This window comes from Homalodisca vitripennis, chromosome 4, assembly GCF_021130785.1.
Source record: "Homalodisca vitripennis isolate AUS2020 chromosome 4, UT_GWSS_2.1, whole genome shotgun sequence".
Taxonomy (NCBI): Eukaryota; Metazoa; Arthropoda; class Insecta; order Hemiptera; family Cicadellidae; genus Homalodisca; species Homalodisca vitripennis.
Window position 1 is genome coordinate 107,220,782 of NC_060210.1, and position 17,113 is coordinate 107,237,894.

The 17,113-nt window shown below is 32.2% G+C and overlaps 1 protein-coding gene across 2 annotated transcripts in view; it reads left to right on the forward strand.

The window, feature by feature from the left end:
- The window catches only part of LOC124359919 (NAD(P) transhydrogenase, mitochondrial-like), a 71,994-nt gene extending 61,626 nt beyond the window's left edge, over positions 1-10,368 (forward strand). The window contains exons 17-20 of one of the 2 annotated variants that reach the window (XM_046813053.1): positions 5,764-5,923; positions 8,012-8,116; positions 9,141-9,352; positions 9,926-10,368. In XM_046813053.1, coding sequence (XP_046669009.1) covers positions 5,764-5,923; positions 8,012-8,116; positions 9,141-9,352; positions 9,926-10,087 — 639 coding nt within the window. In that variant the 3' untranslated portion in view covers positions 10,088-10,368. Of the gene's footprint in view, positions 1-5,763; positions 5,924-8,011; positions 8,117-8,756; positions 8,858-9,140; positions 9,353-9,925 lie in introns of those variants that run through there. The other variant, XM_046813054.1, reaches the window with a different exon arrangement.
- The last annotated feature ends 6,745 nt before the right edge of the window (positions 10,369-17,113 follow it).

The window sequence follows — 17,113 nt, forward strand, 5'->3', positions numbered from 1 at the left end:
GTCAACGGGGCCCAGCGCCGACTTCACCGCTACCTGGTTACGTGGAACTACAAGCTACTGTCTGTTTCCGGCTGTCATTCGGCTGTATGTTTCCCCGCGTTTTTTTGTCATTGTGTCTGACAGTAGGCTGAGTGAAGTGTCTATAGTGCGTTTGATGTTGATATATTTAAGTTTTAAGTATATTTACAGTCTTAATTTTTTGTTAAAAGTACCGTATGTGACTATGTGTTGGCCTAGTGAAATGTAATAATAATAATAGCCCGTGTTGTGCAGTAGCTGGTTGTTCAAACCATTCAAGACATTCTAAAGAAACGGGAATATCTTTTTCATCGTTTCCCTACGGATATTGATTTAAGAAAACAATGGGTAAATGCATGCAAAAGGGCCGATGAATTTAACGTCGATAACGCCAAAGTATGCTCAGCCCATTTTGGGGGAACATGATTTCGAGCGAGACTTAAAATCTGAGTTTATTAAATACGGGAAAAGTAGAAGGATTTTAAAGAACACAGCAGTTCCTTTCTTTGGTCTGTCAAATTTAATGAACGTGCAATCTCACGATTAAAACGAGTTGAAAGTAGGGAAACAAAAAAACAAATTAGTAACATTTTTTGTGAGATCGCCAACATAGATGAACCGTCTGATGCGATTCCAGAATCAACCAATGATGAAAACCTTATAGTAAACGACAAAAGTGAATCAGAATATAATTTATTGTTGAATAAGCAATTAGCCGAAGCAATTGCAAAAATTTCCGTGTTGGAAAATAAACTTAAGTCATATGAATCTCTTTTTTACAAAATCACAACAACAGTATATTTTGCAAGGTCAGTGTAGGAGTTGGAGCCAAGAGGATGTCTCAAAGGCAATTACATTTAAGATGTATTTTCAAAAAAGGCATTTTTCATTTCGTTAGAGATGTGTTTAAAGCACCCACTGCCAAGTGAGACTACTATTAAACGTCGGCTAAGTCACTTTTCTATAAAACCAGGTTTTCATTGATATGAGTTTAAAAGTTATGGAAACTCAAGTTAACGTGTTTTTAGTGATTTTGAAAAGAACGTGGTTTTATGTTACGATGAAATGAAGGTCAACTCTGACTTATGTTATGATAATGTGGAAGATCGTAATTTTGGGTCCATATTCCATGGTACAAGTGATTGTGGTCAGAAGCATAGTAGGTAAGTGGAAGCAACCCGTTTTTTATGATTTTTTGACCGACCTGTTGATAAGGCACTTTTGTTTGAAACCATTGCAAAGGTGTGGAAGCTACAGGTTTTCGAGTAAGGGCCTTTGTAAGTGACATGGGACCATCTAACCAAAAGCTTATGAAAACCTTGGGTATTATACCTGGCAAAGTAACTAGTTTAAAAAATCCAATTGACGCCACTCGTCAAATTTGGGCGTTTTTTGATGTTCCACATTTGCTTAAACTTTGTAGGAACCATTTATTGGATCATGGTTTATCAAATTTGAAATCTGGCGAAGTAGTTTCAAAAGAAATTTTTTCTAAACTCGTTGAACTACAACATGAAAAGGATTTGAAGTTTGCTTACAAAATTTCCACCTCTCATATACTTTTGTCAGGTACCGAGAGGCAAAATGTAAGAAAAGCCGCAGAGCTACTCTCTGGGAACAGTTGCTACAGCAATTGAATTTAACTTTCCCGGAAATGAATCCATTGTGAAGTTTATTAGGATCATTAACAATGGCTTTGATGTTCTTAATTCGCGAATGCCTAATCACCCATGCAACAAACTAAAGGTAGCCTATTGGGCTACATTTAGCAGAGCAAAATCACGCTCTCAATGAGCTCTTTGATTTGTTCAGTTCTATGCGTGTCTTGGGAAAGTCCAACTTGTTACCATTTCAAAATGGCTTTCTTATTTCTATAATTGAGTATTCAGGGACTGTACAATGATTTGAGAGCTGAAGGCTTTACCTACATCATGGCAGCAAGGTGCAATCAGGACATCCTTGAAATCCTTGAATTGTATTTTTCCCTGATTCGTGGGCTTGGACGATTTTATGACCACCCTCTACCGATAGCTGTTTGGACAACGAATAAAAGCTTTACTTTTAGGCCACTTTGCAAGTTCTATTGTAGCTACTGGAAACTGTTCAAAGTGAAGAGACCATCCACCCTCAGCGTTGATTTATTGAACAGTTTTCGATTGTGTGCTGCTGAAAAAGGCTCTGAGGAAAAAGTTGAACAAAGTGAAACTAGTAGTTTTATAGAAGTTGACCCACAAGAAGAAGATGAGTTGATAGGAGTTATTGAGCCAGAAATTAGCAGGAGATATCGGAAACGTAGCTACTAATGAATATGATGTTTTGACTAAAGAAAAGACGGATTTGATTCAAATGCTGGCTGGATATATAGCCTATAGGGTAAAGAAGAAAAAACTGGAATCAAAATTTTATTTATGGTCATCCAACGAAAGATTTCCCATCACAAAACGATTGGCTCTCTGCTATATCACGTGGAGCTCTGATGAGACCGACCAGAGAATGGGAATGGACTGTGAAAAAATATGGAAATCGACTTTAACATTTCATGGTGTAAATAGCCTTAATAAAGACTGCAATGTAATGAAAACTCTGACTAGTGTTTTGAAAACCAAATATTGCAATATAGAATGAGTATGCAATTCTTTGCTTTGTGCGAAACACGCACATTCTTCAGGATAAAAGCAATGAACAAGAAGAAAAGTGACAAGAGGAAACATTATGGAAACAAAAAAACAAATTGTGGAAGAAAAGAGTCAAAAAAAAGCTAGCTAAACTTCAATAATTTCAAACCGAGTAAGTAATGCATAATAACTCTGCTAATGCATTATTTTGTCTATTTTGTGTTTTAACCTAACGTTTCCTTTAACGTATTTTTAAAATTGTATAAAAAAATCTATATTTGTGGGTAATATTGATACATTTATGCCAAGTCTCATTGCTTCACAAGAAATGGTAAAACAATAAAACCATTTCCGGGACTTTTCCAAGCACACTGTTTGACACGACAAACTATATGTTTAATTATAATATTATTATTGTAAGCATTTAGGATGGTAATATTTTAAATTTCCAATTCACTAACAATAATATTATTTCATGTGTAAAATATTATTCGGATCACCATATCAATGCAGCTATGTAGGCCCAAGTGTAGACCTAGTGTAATTTATTGTTACTATTCACAATGTGTATTGATAATATTATATTCGTTAAATTTAAAGCTTTTATTAACAATTAATAGCAGACAAAAACATCATTTCAGTTATAAAATACGACTTGCGGGAAATTTGTATTGGAGAGTATGGCAAGAACGCAATAAAACAATGCTGGGAAGGAGCACTAGTAACGTTGTTATGAGCTGGGCACCGCAGCGAGTGGGCCCCGTTGGACGTCGTCAGTGGGTGGGGGAACATGCGCGTGGCCCATACCGTTTCTATTCTACCTACCGTGCACCAGATCATCTGCTGCTTTTTTTGTACAAACATCAAGCTGCAGGTCATTTTTTTTTCGTAGGGCTGTATTTATTGCAGTGTTTTCTTCAGAACAGTGTTCCAACATCCAGTATGGGCAAAGTCTGTGTTTTGCTTGAAAATCCACTATCTGAACTTTAAATTCTAAAGTAAACATACAACAAAGATGCAACAAATTGCAACATTTTACTTACATTATGTTAGAAGTTTTATGAAGAGCGCACAATCATTGAAGATGGTTTTGGGAATAGGTGCCTCTTTAATTACACCAAAGGTGGCAATACCGATCACATTTAGGATATTGTGTGCACAGACAATCAATGGACAATCGTGATATCAATAAATTGTTCATACTATTGCATTTGAATATTTATTTCATCCATTACAAACATAGAATTTGAAACGGGATTCTTCACAGTATTCTTCATTGTTTATTTGAACATGCATCTTTTTTGTACATGGTTCCAACATGAATGAATAATATGTGAAAAGTAAGAGAGAGTAAACTATTTCAAGGGATATGAGGAATACGGCTGTTGACAACTTTTTGAAGAAAAATACGACAAATAGTGATGATACATATTCCCTTGCATAAAACATCAGTCACATTAGTCCTTACCTAAGATTTCATTTCAAAATTGGGTCACGAAACATAGCCTTTTGTCAGAAACAACTTGTCACACTATCTATTATTATTTCTATTGTTCTGTTTATCAAAGTGTTTAGACTGTTGATCACAGTCGTTGCTTTGACACCTTATTCTGAACATAATTGGAAGACTGATGAAAAATTAATATTGAATAAAGTCATATTTTACAAGAAAAAAAATTTTTTGTATCATTATTATTTCGTTGCTGAATCACATTTTTACTTTTTCAACGTTTGAAACAAATCATAGTTTTCTTGGCTCCATAACCAATGTGCAGCACCAATTAAACTTTCTAAATATATTCTATTTTTATAATTATTTTTTTACATAATTTGACAAATTTGCTTCCATCTTGAAAAACATTGTGAACTTCGCTGGGTTTAAACATGGTAACCGCCTTATGAATATTTGAAACAAGATGAATCAACAGACGCTGTGTTAAGATGATAATAAAGAATGATTTATTTACTTTTAGGTTAAATATGTTCTTGGTTTTAAAAGTTTCAAGATTCTAGTACTTTATAGTTTTTTCTATTTCTTTACACATCTAAAATACATCCTATGAACATTTGTTTTAAATAATCATCTTTGGGTTTATCATAACAATATTTGAAATAAAACTTCTTGCCAATTTCAACATGATAGAATTCACAAACTTGAAATGTTTTATTATAGTATACATAAACGTTGCATTCATGTTTAGCAATATTGATGTGATCTTGCTTGAACTAAAAAGTTGTTAGGACATTTAGAAGTTATCTTACTATATCATTTACATTTTTTTAAGTGGCGGTTAATCTTAATTGTACTTATCTAACAAAAATATTAGCCTCATCAATCATTCAGTCAACATCACTTCATTCATTATATTACAAGTGCTTTATACTATTTGTTAAGTTTTGTCAAAATTTGAAGTAAATAAGATAATAAAAATACGGTGATATTGTCCGTGTGTATAATATTATTTTATTAATTGATTAAATTTACAATAATTAAAAATGATAGAAAATCTGGCTTGTTTTAGTTTAAGGTATAATAATCAAATACTTACATCACCCATATATGATTACTTGCTAAATTTAGCTAATCACCAACATTCCACTTATAGAGGATCATTTAATAAATTATGAGTTAAATCCGCATCTTAAAAACTGTTCTTTATTCAATACAAAACTTGTTGACTTTTCAAACACCTCAGCAATTAGATATACTTGTTCCATAATTCTTCTGATTTGAGTGTGCTTGTAGCAAAACCTTCTTTCGGTTGATCTGAAAGCCACATGATTTTTAACCTCTTCTTTGGATCAATATGTTTTCCAGAGTTTCTAAGGGGAACAAATTATTATAAGTCTGATGTAGTGATTTTTGGCGCGGTAGGGTGTATATGGAGACCTCCCACACTAGATCTTGAAGTGTTTTCTAAGTTAACTGTTCCGTGTGTGAGCATGTGATCACATGGTTTATGATGAATAAATATATATATATATATTCATTTATTGGATATGTATATTATTATGACGCTATTAACTTAAAAACTTTTTATTTTTGAACACAATAGCTCATTGTGTCAGACTATATGCATATGTCTTCGGCAATAAAACTATTTCATAGAATATGATTGATTTTTCTCAGGCAATGAACAGATCTTTGCCCAATGTTATTCTGGGTGGGTACGGAACCTCTTCAACAGGATCAGGCAAACCCCTGGAGATCTCTGGAACCCACACTGAGGTCAATGTGGACAATGTAGCCGAGATGATTCAGTCTGCCAAGAACATCATCATCACTCCAGGTACTTGTTCTCACCACATGTACATTCTAATTAAAATTATTCTTTAATTCTCTGAGAATATGTGTATCAACAAGAAATCAAAACAATTTACACATTACTCCAAAAATAATTTAACAGTCGTTAATGGAAAACGCAAAAATGTAGTGAGGCATTCTGTCTTATAAAGTCCCTGTATCCTAATATTTCAGATGTGATAATTTTATTGTGTGGTAAAATACATAGTGTCTAATCAAATAACTTCTTCAATAAGTTTCTTGAGTGTGGTAGTTTTAACTCATTCATCAGTAGGTTCTCACTGAATGCAAGAATTCTAACTTAATACTAGTTTTGTTTGATGTAATGAAAGTAAACATTGCCTCTCGTTTAACCTTGTTGCCAAGGGTTTGTGTGTTATAAATGTTGTACAGATACATGACTTTCTGGCACTCAGGCAGGTTGTGGTTAGATTTAGCTTGTGATAGTTTGGTTTAGCTTGGTAGTTTTAACGCATTCATCAGTAGGTTCTCACTGAATGCAAGAATTCTAACTTAATACTAGTTTTGTTTGATGTAATGAAAGTAAACATTGCCTCTCGTTTAACCTTGTTGCCAAGGGTTTGTGTGTTATTAATGTTGTACAGATACATGACTTTCTGGCACTCAGGCAGGTTGTGGTTAGATTTAGCTTGTGATAGTTTGGTTTAGCTTGGTAGTTTTAACGCATTCATCAGTAGGTTCTCACTGAATGCAAGAATTCTAACTTAATACTAGTTTTGTTTGATGTAATGAAAGTAAACATTGCCTCTCGTTTAACCTTGTTGCCAAGGGTTTGTGTGTTATTAATGTTGTACAGATACATGACTTTCTGGCACTCAGGCAGGTTGTGGTTAGATTTAGCTTGTGATAGTTTGGTTTAGCTTGGTAGTTTTAACGCATTCATCAGTAGGTTCTCACTGAATGCAAGAATTCTAACTTAATACTAGTTTTGTTTGATGTAATGAAAGTAAACATTGCCTCTCGTTTAACCTTGTTGCCAAGGGTTTGTGTGTTATTAATGTTGTACAGATACATGACTTTCTGGCACTCAGGCAGGTTGTGGTTAGATTTAGCTTGTGATACTTAAACATTGAATCCTAGTCTTATAACAATGGATTTACTCATTATAATTACCGTTTTTTTTGTGATTTTTAAAAATTGTGAAAATTATGAAGACATTGTTAAACCTAACATATTATATATCAAATTAAAGAGGAGAAAACACACTTTTAGAAAATATGCCTGTTTATGATCAAATAATTAAAGTCTTAAAAATTGTAACATTGTATAAACGTTTTATTTTTCAACCACCTAATATTCTATAAATGTTTTTTTGATATAAAATTAACAAAAAAGAAAGAAAGTAATCATTTATTACTAATGGAAGGCATTCATAATCATACTCAGCATCACTTACGTCTTCATCACTAAGCCTAACCTTCAAATCTGGGTCAAGATCATTGTCATGTAGAAACTCACCCTCCGATCCAGAATCATAAATTTGGTCCAAGATTCTTTGAAACTAAATCACAGATGATCTTTTATTTTCATTACAAATAGGATCGTCCTCCTCCGAAACATCCTCAGAATCTGACGGGATATGATGTATCATACGCACTGTTTCTTTGTCTAAATGGTTACCCATTTTGCACAATGAACAAGAAAAATATACAATAAAAACTCGTATCACTATAAAAACTATCAGAAATAAACTAAACCAACATCTACCACATTATTTTATTCAATAATACTGGAACTTTGTTTACAAACATACTCCAGACAACAACAAGGCTCGCGTCAGTCAGTTCGGTAACTAAGCAGCTGTGCAATAGTTCAAAATACTATTTTTATAGCTGCACAACTGTTAGTTGTCATACAAAAACATATAAACAATATAACATAGGAAATGGTCTGAAACAACTAAACCCGATTTTTTACCAAATACCTAAATGTATTAAATTAAATACCGAAGCCCGACCTATACTCTGGCTCCGTATTCAATGTGTTAAGTGTTAATTTGCGAAATTCTAAGAGTAGTAAGCATTATAATCAATTCACACGGTTCTATTTGCAGGCTATGGACTGTGTGTGGCTAAGGCCCAGTACCCTCTGGCAGACATGGTCTCCCTGCTCAAGAAGAAAGGCAAGACTGTCAGATTCGGTATCCATCCAGTTGCAGGTATGTCAGTGTCTCCAGTTTTTATGTTAGTTAAAATTGTATTAAATTACAAGCATGGTAGTTAGTTATTTTATATTTAAATGAAGTCATTAGAAATTTTCCAAATTGTGATGAAGATTTGAAATGAATAATGCCTTGATTATGAAAAACGATATAAGAACTAGTAGTATAATCAACTAAATATTCAAAATTGTGATTGAACAGGCTACCAGAAAAGATGTGACCAAAGTGATTATACTGCTCTTTAATATTACAGGGAAAAAAATCACTACTACACTACCTTCTCAAATGGCACTAGTATAGTTAAATATCCATCATTCCTTTATAAGATAATTCAAAGTTTAAAAAGTATATTTATAACTTGTAGCTTTATTGGCTCAGCTAACTGAAAAAAAGTGGGGAACAGTTAGAGGGAAGGTTGTGTCTTATGTACTGAAGATGTCTTATCAGAATACTTCAACATTACTGGTATAAATATATTGCTTTTTTATGAGACCTAGTATGTTGAAAACTAAGATTTTAAAATCTGTATAAGCTTGTGTTTCTGTGGCAGTCTGAGGAATTTCTCCTAGTTCTAGTAAAAACTAATTGTGTTGTTAATTGTGCTCAAAATATATGTTCTAAATATGATGGTATTCAGGTCGCATGCCTGGACAACTGAATGTGCTGCTAGCTGAGGCAGGAGTGCCCTACAATAATGAGCTCAAAATATATGTTCTAATGTAATGGTATTCAGGTCGCATGCCTGGACAACTGAATGTGCTGCTAGCTAAGGCAGGAGTGCCCTACGATAATGAGCTCAAAATATATGTTCTAATGTAATGGTATTCAGGTCGCATGCCTGGACAACTGAATGTGCTGCTAGCTAAGGCAGGAGTGCCCTACGATAATGAGCTCAAAATATATGTTCTAATGTGATGGTATTCAGGTCGCATGCCTGGACAACTGAATGTGCTGCTAGCTGAGGCAGGAGTGCCCTGCAATAATGAGCTCAAAATATATGTTCTAATGTGATGGTATTCAGGTCGCATGCCTGGACAACTGAATGTGCTACTAGCTGAGGCAGGAGTGCCCTACGATGATGTGCTGGAAATGGATGAGATAAACGAAGACTTCAAGGAGACAGATCTCGTACTGGTCATCGGTGCCAATGACACTGTCAATTCTGCTGCTGAGGATGATCCCAATTCCATTATAGCTGGTATGCCTGTCTTAAGGGTCTGGAATGCTGAGCAGGTGAGTGTTACTTTATGTCAATGTCTTTGGAAAATTATATATTTTACTTGTACGTTCAAATTAATCCTAGAAGGTGTTGGATCTTTTTAGATTTTCGTTTGTATTACTTAAGTTATATATATTTTTATATTTTAGTCATGATAATGCTTTATAATTAAATACTTACTATTTTGATGCACACAAATCTAGTATTGTTCAATTTGTATAAAAATATGGGCACAGAAAGATACTTATTCCTCATATATGTAAAAGTTATGTAAAAACTGTATATGTAATTCACTCATTTTATTTTGAATTGCTTAGTTCCTTCAAGGTTGTTTTTCAATATCTTCCTAATATCTCTGCACACTTCTCTTTAACACCTTAGAACTCACATTATTTTTTAATGTGAGAGTTTGCAGAAATAAGTTACTTGCAGACAGGGATGCAGAATATGTTTGGCCACCCAAAATTTTCCCAGAACACTATTTTTGAGTGGTAAATTTTCCTGGTATTTTGTTTTATTTTCCTTTTCCTATAAGGTGTAACAGAGTTTTGATGAGAAATTTACAGGACTAAGAATTATCTGTGCAGGTAATCGTGATGAAACGGTCGTTGGGAGTAGGCTATGCCGCTGTGGACAACCCTGTGTTCTACAAGCCCAACACCTCCATGTTGTTGGGAGATGCCAAGAAGACCTGTGACCAACTGCTCAATAAGGTCAAGGCTCTGTATGGTGAAGCTGCTGCTGCGTAATTAAGTGGTCCTCACTCAAACAAATTACTTGGATATTACTTCATTTATCCCTAAATGAATTTTTTTATGGAAAGTTTTTGAAACTCTAAAGGTGACAGTGTTTTTTTATTGCTACATAATTTAACCCTTTGCATTCAAAGTTTTACAACTATGCTGACTTGAATCGGCAATTTGGCTTGGCTGACTTCAGCACTTTTCTTGCAGGTTGAATGATTCACATGTGACTGTGGCAGTCATCCAAGTACAGCTCAAACGGCTCTAATTTTCAACATCTTAAATTATAGTTATATTTAGTGTTTATTAAACCTAATTGATAAATTAATTACCTGTTCCTTCTTCATCTCGGAAAAAATTGTACACTTTGATGGTACAATGTTTCTGCCATTTCAGCATATATACTTCTGGACCACAAAAGAAATAAAGCAAGGGCACAATACGCATATTCTTAAATAGATGTGCTTATTTTTAATATTAAAACTGGACAATTTGATCATTTAATCAAATAATTGTATGATTGTGATTGTTTTTAATTTTTATAAGAATATCGTCAATTATTTAGTGGCTGAAAATGCCACGAGAGGCCAAATTAATTACTAAAAAATAAATTAGGTTCAGTAGGTAAGTCTTACATATAAAACTAATATTCAATACAGTGTAAATTTACATACAAATGTTCATTCATAATGGATAGTGCAATTAGACTTAACAATTAATTAAATCTGCTCAAACATCACTATATTCCACCAACAGAGAAAGAAAGATAGTGAGGTGACAAATCTATGGGGTGGGGGGTGGGGAGATATCAGGTGATCTGCTCGATCTGTAGGGGGTTGGTGACAGCACATCTCACGTATGTGATCATATCCAACCTAACCAAGAAAAGCTGTTGGTCCTCAAGTCCGTCTTGTTGAGTGCAAAGGGTTTGAAACGTATTTACAAGGTATTAGATAAGGATTTCAGACAATTTACAAGGTATTACATTAGGATATAAAAGTATTCTGTATGGTATTTTATCATAAGTCCAGGAAATGTTAGCTTAATAAGTATTTAGTTTTCAAAGTGTTAAATAGTACAGCTTGTTTTTGAGTCACCAATACAAATTTTAGCTTCATATAAAAACAATCTTGATAATTATCTTTCTGTTCTTGGATGATGTTATGATTGTACATACTGGAATAAGATTATTTTTAACATATAATCCATCGTAGTGTCAACATTATACCTGGATTGTTCACTAGCTTTAATTTATTTCAAATTATATTTTGTTTTATTTTAAAAATTTTATGTAAGTTTTTAACAAAATGTTATTTTATTTCGTACTAAAACAGATTTATTTTAAAGTTTTATATTTTATATTAAATATAATTTTATGTTAAATTTAGTGTTACAAAAGTTATATTTGTATTTATTTTATGATTTTAAACAGAATACATAAGTATGTATACTTATATATATATATATATATATATATATATATATATATTTAATTTGAGTCTTGGTTTTTATTTTCAGGAAGGAATTTATAGTTGTAGTGACAAATTTATAACTGATTATATCACATTTCTATTTAGTACTTTGTACAAACAAATGTATTAGAGTAAGAAGTAGCTTAATACGGTTCAGTGTGCATGATTGTTTTTAGCATCAACCTATCAGTATCATTTGTACGCATCATTAGTTTCCTCAAACGTTCAATGTGTCCTAACACATGAAAATATGGATACAGTACAGTTACACTTATCTGACTTCCTTGGCGAACATGGTGTTGTGAAAAGTTGTGTAACTGATTATAAAGACTGATAAATTAATTGATGATAACAAAACTTATCAACGTTATTATTCTAATTTATGTATTTTACTGCATCACACACACACACACACCACATTACTATGCACAAAAGAATATAAAAAAGAGAAAGAATGCTCAGCTTGATTGTACAGGAGAGGTTAGTTTAATTTTTATTATGCATGATGGTCTCCCTCTGCTCCTATGTTTTGCTAAGATAATCAACTCTGCTACCTCTGGTATGCCATGTCAGTTACGAAGTGTTAGAGTAGCAAATAATCAAAATGTCAACGGATTCAAGACACGTTTATGTATACAGATTAGCTAAGTTGTTTTTTATTAAACAAACTATATTATCACCTGTTATGATTCAGAAGTTAATAAAGTAGTAAGTCTAGTAACTTTCATGGCACGGTAGGCCTGTATAGGTCTACCTCATTCGTCAAAATTATCATTGTCTTGCACATACCTGAATAAAAATTTGTTTTTTTACTTAAATATATTTTAAAATCACAATCAACTTTAAAATGAACACATGCTTTGAAATGGTTATTATTTACAAACAATCACATTTAACACATTGGGGTCTGGCTTGCTATTTGCTGTTTTTATAGCCTGGTCTGCATAAATTAATTGGTTTTCAGATTTTTTTTTAGAAAACTGTTAAATATTATGTATATGATATTATATTTTCTTGAAAGTTCTATCTTTCCTCTTTAAATTGATATGCAAAACAGTATTCCTATAAAATCTAATTATTTTTTTTTTTTTTTTTCAAAACTTATCTTTTTTGAAGAAAAATAAAAACTCCCGCATGTCTTGTGTTACTTGAAAACTAACTTTTGAATAAATAAAACAACTAATTTCAATTTTTTTAAAGGCATTTACTATATACATATTTACAAATAATTTTAATTGCCAAAAACATTTCAAATGCTAAAAAAATTATTGTTGTCGTAGACAGACTGACGACGCGCCAGGCCACGTCAGTGGATAAACAAAAGCCTCAAGCGGGTATGACGTAGTAGCGCCTAGCGGAATTTTTCTGAACTAACCATCAAAGCTGGCTTTCTAATGCAGCAGACGGCACTCGAATATCACTCGAGCAACTCCGTATATCAATCGGCAAAGCTGTGCTCGAGTCACGCTCGAGTGCCGGCCGGGGGTTTAAACAATGGCGCTCGAGTCTAGCTCGTAGACTCGAATGTGTTAATACACATAGACTGTTGTAGGCCATATATTTAAAGTCAATATTTTTACATAAAACGTTATTTTCTATAGTTTGCAGGGTTCCAATTGTATTTTGTTTCTTACTGTCTGATATTCACTTATCGGACTTCATGGCTACTCACTTAGATTAGATATGTGAGACTGTACTGTATTATATGAACTGCGCAATCAGTAGTGCCTTAGTTTGGTTTTCTTCAGTTCTCCTACTGTATCAGTCCTAACTATGAATGAATGTAATGTAAAATAACATGTTTACACGTGGGTTTTAGATATAAGAGTACAAGTATATTTTACAATGTACAAAACATGTGCCATAATCAGTTTGTTGTGCTGTGAAGTAGATTATATAGCACGTCGGCTATTCCAATCTATCAATAGTTTCTGCACTTTAGACGTGTCTACAGTTTTCCTTGTTTTACGGATGTTGTTACTTACTGGATCAAAAGTGTGTTCCAAAAAACTGTAATTTATGTTGGAAAAACTAATATTTTCTTCACTTATATTTTATGTTGCTGAATCTTGATAACAGTTTTCTTATTGGCCAAGAAAAATTCAATAAGTTCTGAGGGGTAATGTTTTTCGTGTATTTATATCTGCTAGAAATGATTTTTGTTTTACTGGATAACATCAGTTACATTTCATATTCTTCTCTGTTTTAAGCCAATAAACTATATATTAATTCTTTCAAGTGTAATTAATCAAAAGATAACGGTATGATCTATTGCCGTAGCACTAAAGTTACAAGTATCAACATAATGTAATATCTGTCGTTACATCTTGAAATTCCAATTTTATTATAGTTACTGTACTTTAAATAAAAGTGTAGTATTCTCTGCATCACACTTATGTTCCAATCTGCATATTATCTAAAGCAATGTTTCTGAGACTATATAGTTTTCGATGATTTCCACCTGGGCATCACTGAGTGTTTGGATGATCAGTCAATCAGCCTCTGCGTAAGATTTGACAGTTATTTAATTCATTTCATGAACTTTCACATCTTAATTATTCTCCATTGGTGATGAGTGACCGACTTTTGTACTTGGAAAAGATCTTCACTAGCAATAATCTACATTTTGGCAAATTCAAGACATGTTTGTGGATACAAATTAGCCCAAGTTGTCTTTTGCACGCACTGTGTTTTCACCTGCATTAATGCAGATTTTCAAAAGTGAATTTATCAGGGATGAGCCAATTAAAAATAAATGTATTCCAAATTCATTGATTTGATTTTAAATAATTGCTGCGCCTAATGCAACCTTGCATTATTTGCATTGGCCACAGTTCCAATAATGGTTGTAATAATATAAAAACTCAACATTAGTATCATCACTAAACTTGAATTTCAGTTCCTTGTCCTGACTGGCTATTGTTCTCAGTGAGTTATGCTTTTGCTTGCGCTCCAATAATTCTTCAGTAAAAGAAATTAAACCTAATTTTAAAACTTTTGCATCTATTGTGTGTTTTAGCTGTCCGTGTGCCTCCTGTTGGCCTTTGTCCCATTTCTGCTTTATTACTGTAATGTGATAAATCTCATCTTCAATGTTATGCTGATTGGTACCCAATCTTAAAAAAAATTATCAAATCTCCCATTCAGTCTGCTGATTGGTTTAATTTTCTACTTGGTGATATTAGGGTGATTTACAGATAATTATTTTGTATTCACTATAATACTGTAAAGCGATATTAGACAGCACCAACTTGGTGTAATTAATGCTGGTTTCCTGATTAAAGAATCTCTGATACTTGGTACATACGGTTAAAGCTGGCAGTACAGAAAACTGAGAACTTTACAAATATGTATTTAGAAATCTGAAGTAACAATACAATGGAATAAAATAAAAAAATAAATGTAAAAAATCAATACCACTGAAAATTAAGAAAGCACGGAATCGCATATCTTAATCTGCCCATCTCTACAATTAATTGTTAGATCCTTTAATATAATATTAAGATAGTATACTCTTTTACAACATTAGGACCATACTGGAATGATATTAATATAGCTCTTAAGGAAGTCTTAGCCAGTACTTATTGGTGGTTTATGCGTATTGCATTGTGGCCACATATCATTACAATTTCTGTTATGATATACTACAATCTTAGTTACGGCAAAGAAATACATATCAGCGTGCAAATCCGTTTTTACTGTACTTAAATGACCAAACTAACATGTATATGATTAAAACCAGAATTAATATTCTGTACCAGTCACCAGTACAACACATATCATATGCGCTAACTTGACACTTAGGTTCTTTATAATATTTAACAAACTTATAAATGTCTTAATGAAATAATTAAGTTCCTGAGATCCAAATTCTCAATAACTAAGTTTTCTATACATTATTCTTGGATATGAAGTTATTTGAGATTCTAAACTTCTTATTTTTCCTTATTTATTTGACAGTATTCAATTTAATCAGATATTGTAATTATTACTAAAGTTTGCATTTACTTGAAATAAAATTACTTCGAAACCTTTCTTTAAAAATTTATATGTCTTCCATTTTCTTAACTACTCAAAATGTTAAACTAATTCCTAGTTCAGTTTGTATATATATAAACTCATTTTTATGTCCTTGTAATATACATATTTTATTTTGATGGTAGCTGGACTAGTTTTTTTCTTTGCTTTTTAGTTAGTTGAAGCAATTACATTCCGGATTTATTTATTATCAATTCCTTCTAATCTTCTTGATTCATGTTTTTTTGTTGCCAGACAATTAGTTCATTTTTGTGTGTGTTTTAATGTGATATGACTAAATTTTAGAATTATTTTGCTGTATAATTAAAACTCAGTTTCATTTTAGGCATTCTTTACAAAAAAAAACAGCAGTGATTTGCATATTTTTGTTTTAAGGTAAATGCAATAATTAACTGTTTTGTGATACAGCTTACATGTTTTGTACTTTGCTTGTAAACAAACAGTAATTTACTTTTTGTTATTAATTTCTGTAGTTTTTCTGATATATTTTGATTTCAAGTTCAGTTTTTCATAAAAACTTCTTTATCAAAGTATTGAAAATGTTTATGTGTTAAATTACTGAACTTAAGATAAATCCAACTATTATTATATGAATAACTAATATTTAATTTTATAACAAAAAAGCTAATTCATCCTTATAAATGGTTAATATCATTTAAAAACTAATCCGACTCTAAGAGAAAGGGTTTCCGATTTTGTTTGAAATTGTTAATACTAAATACAGCAAGGAACAAAAACACTTTTCAGAATCGAACTCAATTAGCAGGGTTTTAAAAATTTAAAATTTCTATAGCATGGGTTTGAAGTAGACTTTTCCAATGAAATTTAGAGTATTTTAAGAAGCAAATCTCTAGATCAAGATAGGCCATATGAAATTCTATATTGACTTTTTTCTATTATTAACTTTTAAACCAAAAACTATAGTCTTTAATTTTAAGAACAAATAATTTTTTACAAGATTTCACTTTAATACTTGCATGTTACAACATTATTATTATAATTTATTGTAATAACCTAAATTGTTTTTTAAAACCAGCCTTTTAAAAACTTTTAACATCAGAATAACTTAAGACCTGGCTGTTGTGGAATGACCTTGAAGTGCACTCTATAAGAGCAATGTTAAACTTCAAACACTTGTCTTATTTGAAATATATAATTTAATAAGCATCAAAACCCTTTTTAGTTTTTCTTGCAAAATTTACACTCACTAAATAAAAGGTGAGTGAAAAATTTGAAATAAAAAAAATAACAAGTTAATGTATTTTTAAAATACTGAGAAGTGTTTGAATGTGTGTTAATAATGCCTTTTAAATTAGACACCTCCCATAGTTGTATGATTAAAAATAAGGTGTAAAATTGAGGTTTATTATTGGTCTTATGATCAGAAAGCCATGATGACTTCCAGTACAGCCGTATCCTAGCAGAATTGTTGCTAATGTTCTAATAGCTAACTAACTATTCCCCTTCTGTAAGGGGCTAAAATGTTGTTTAATTTTTGGGGCAAAGTGCTTAATACACACTT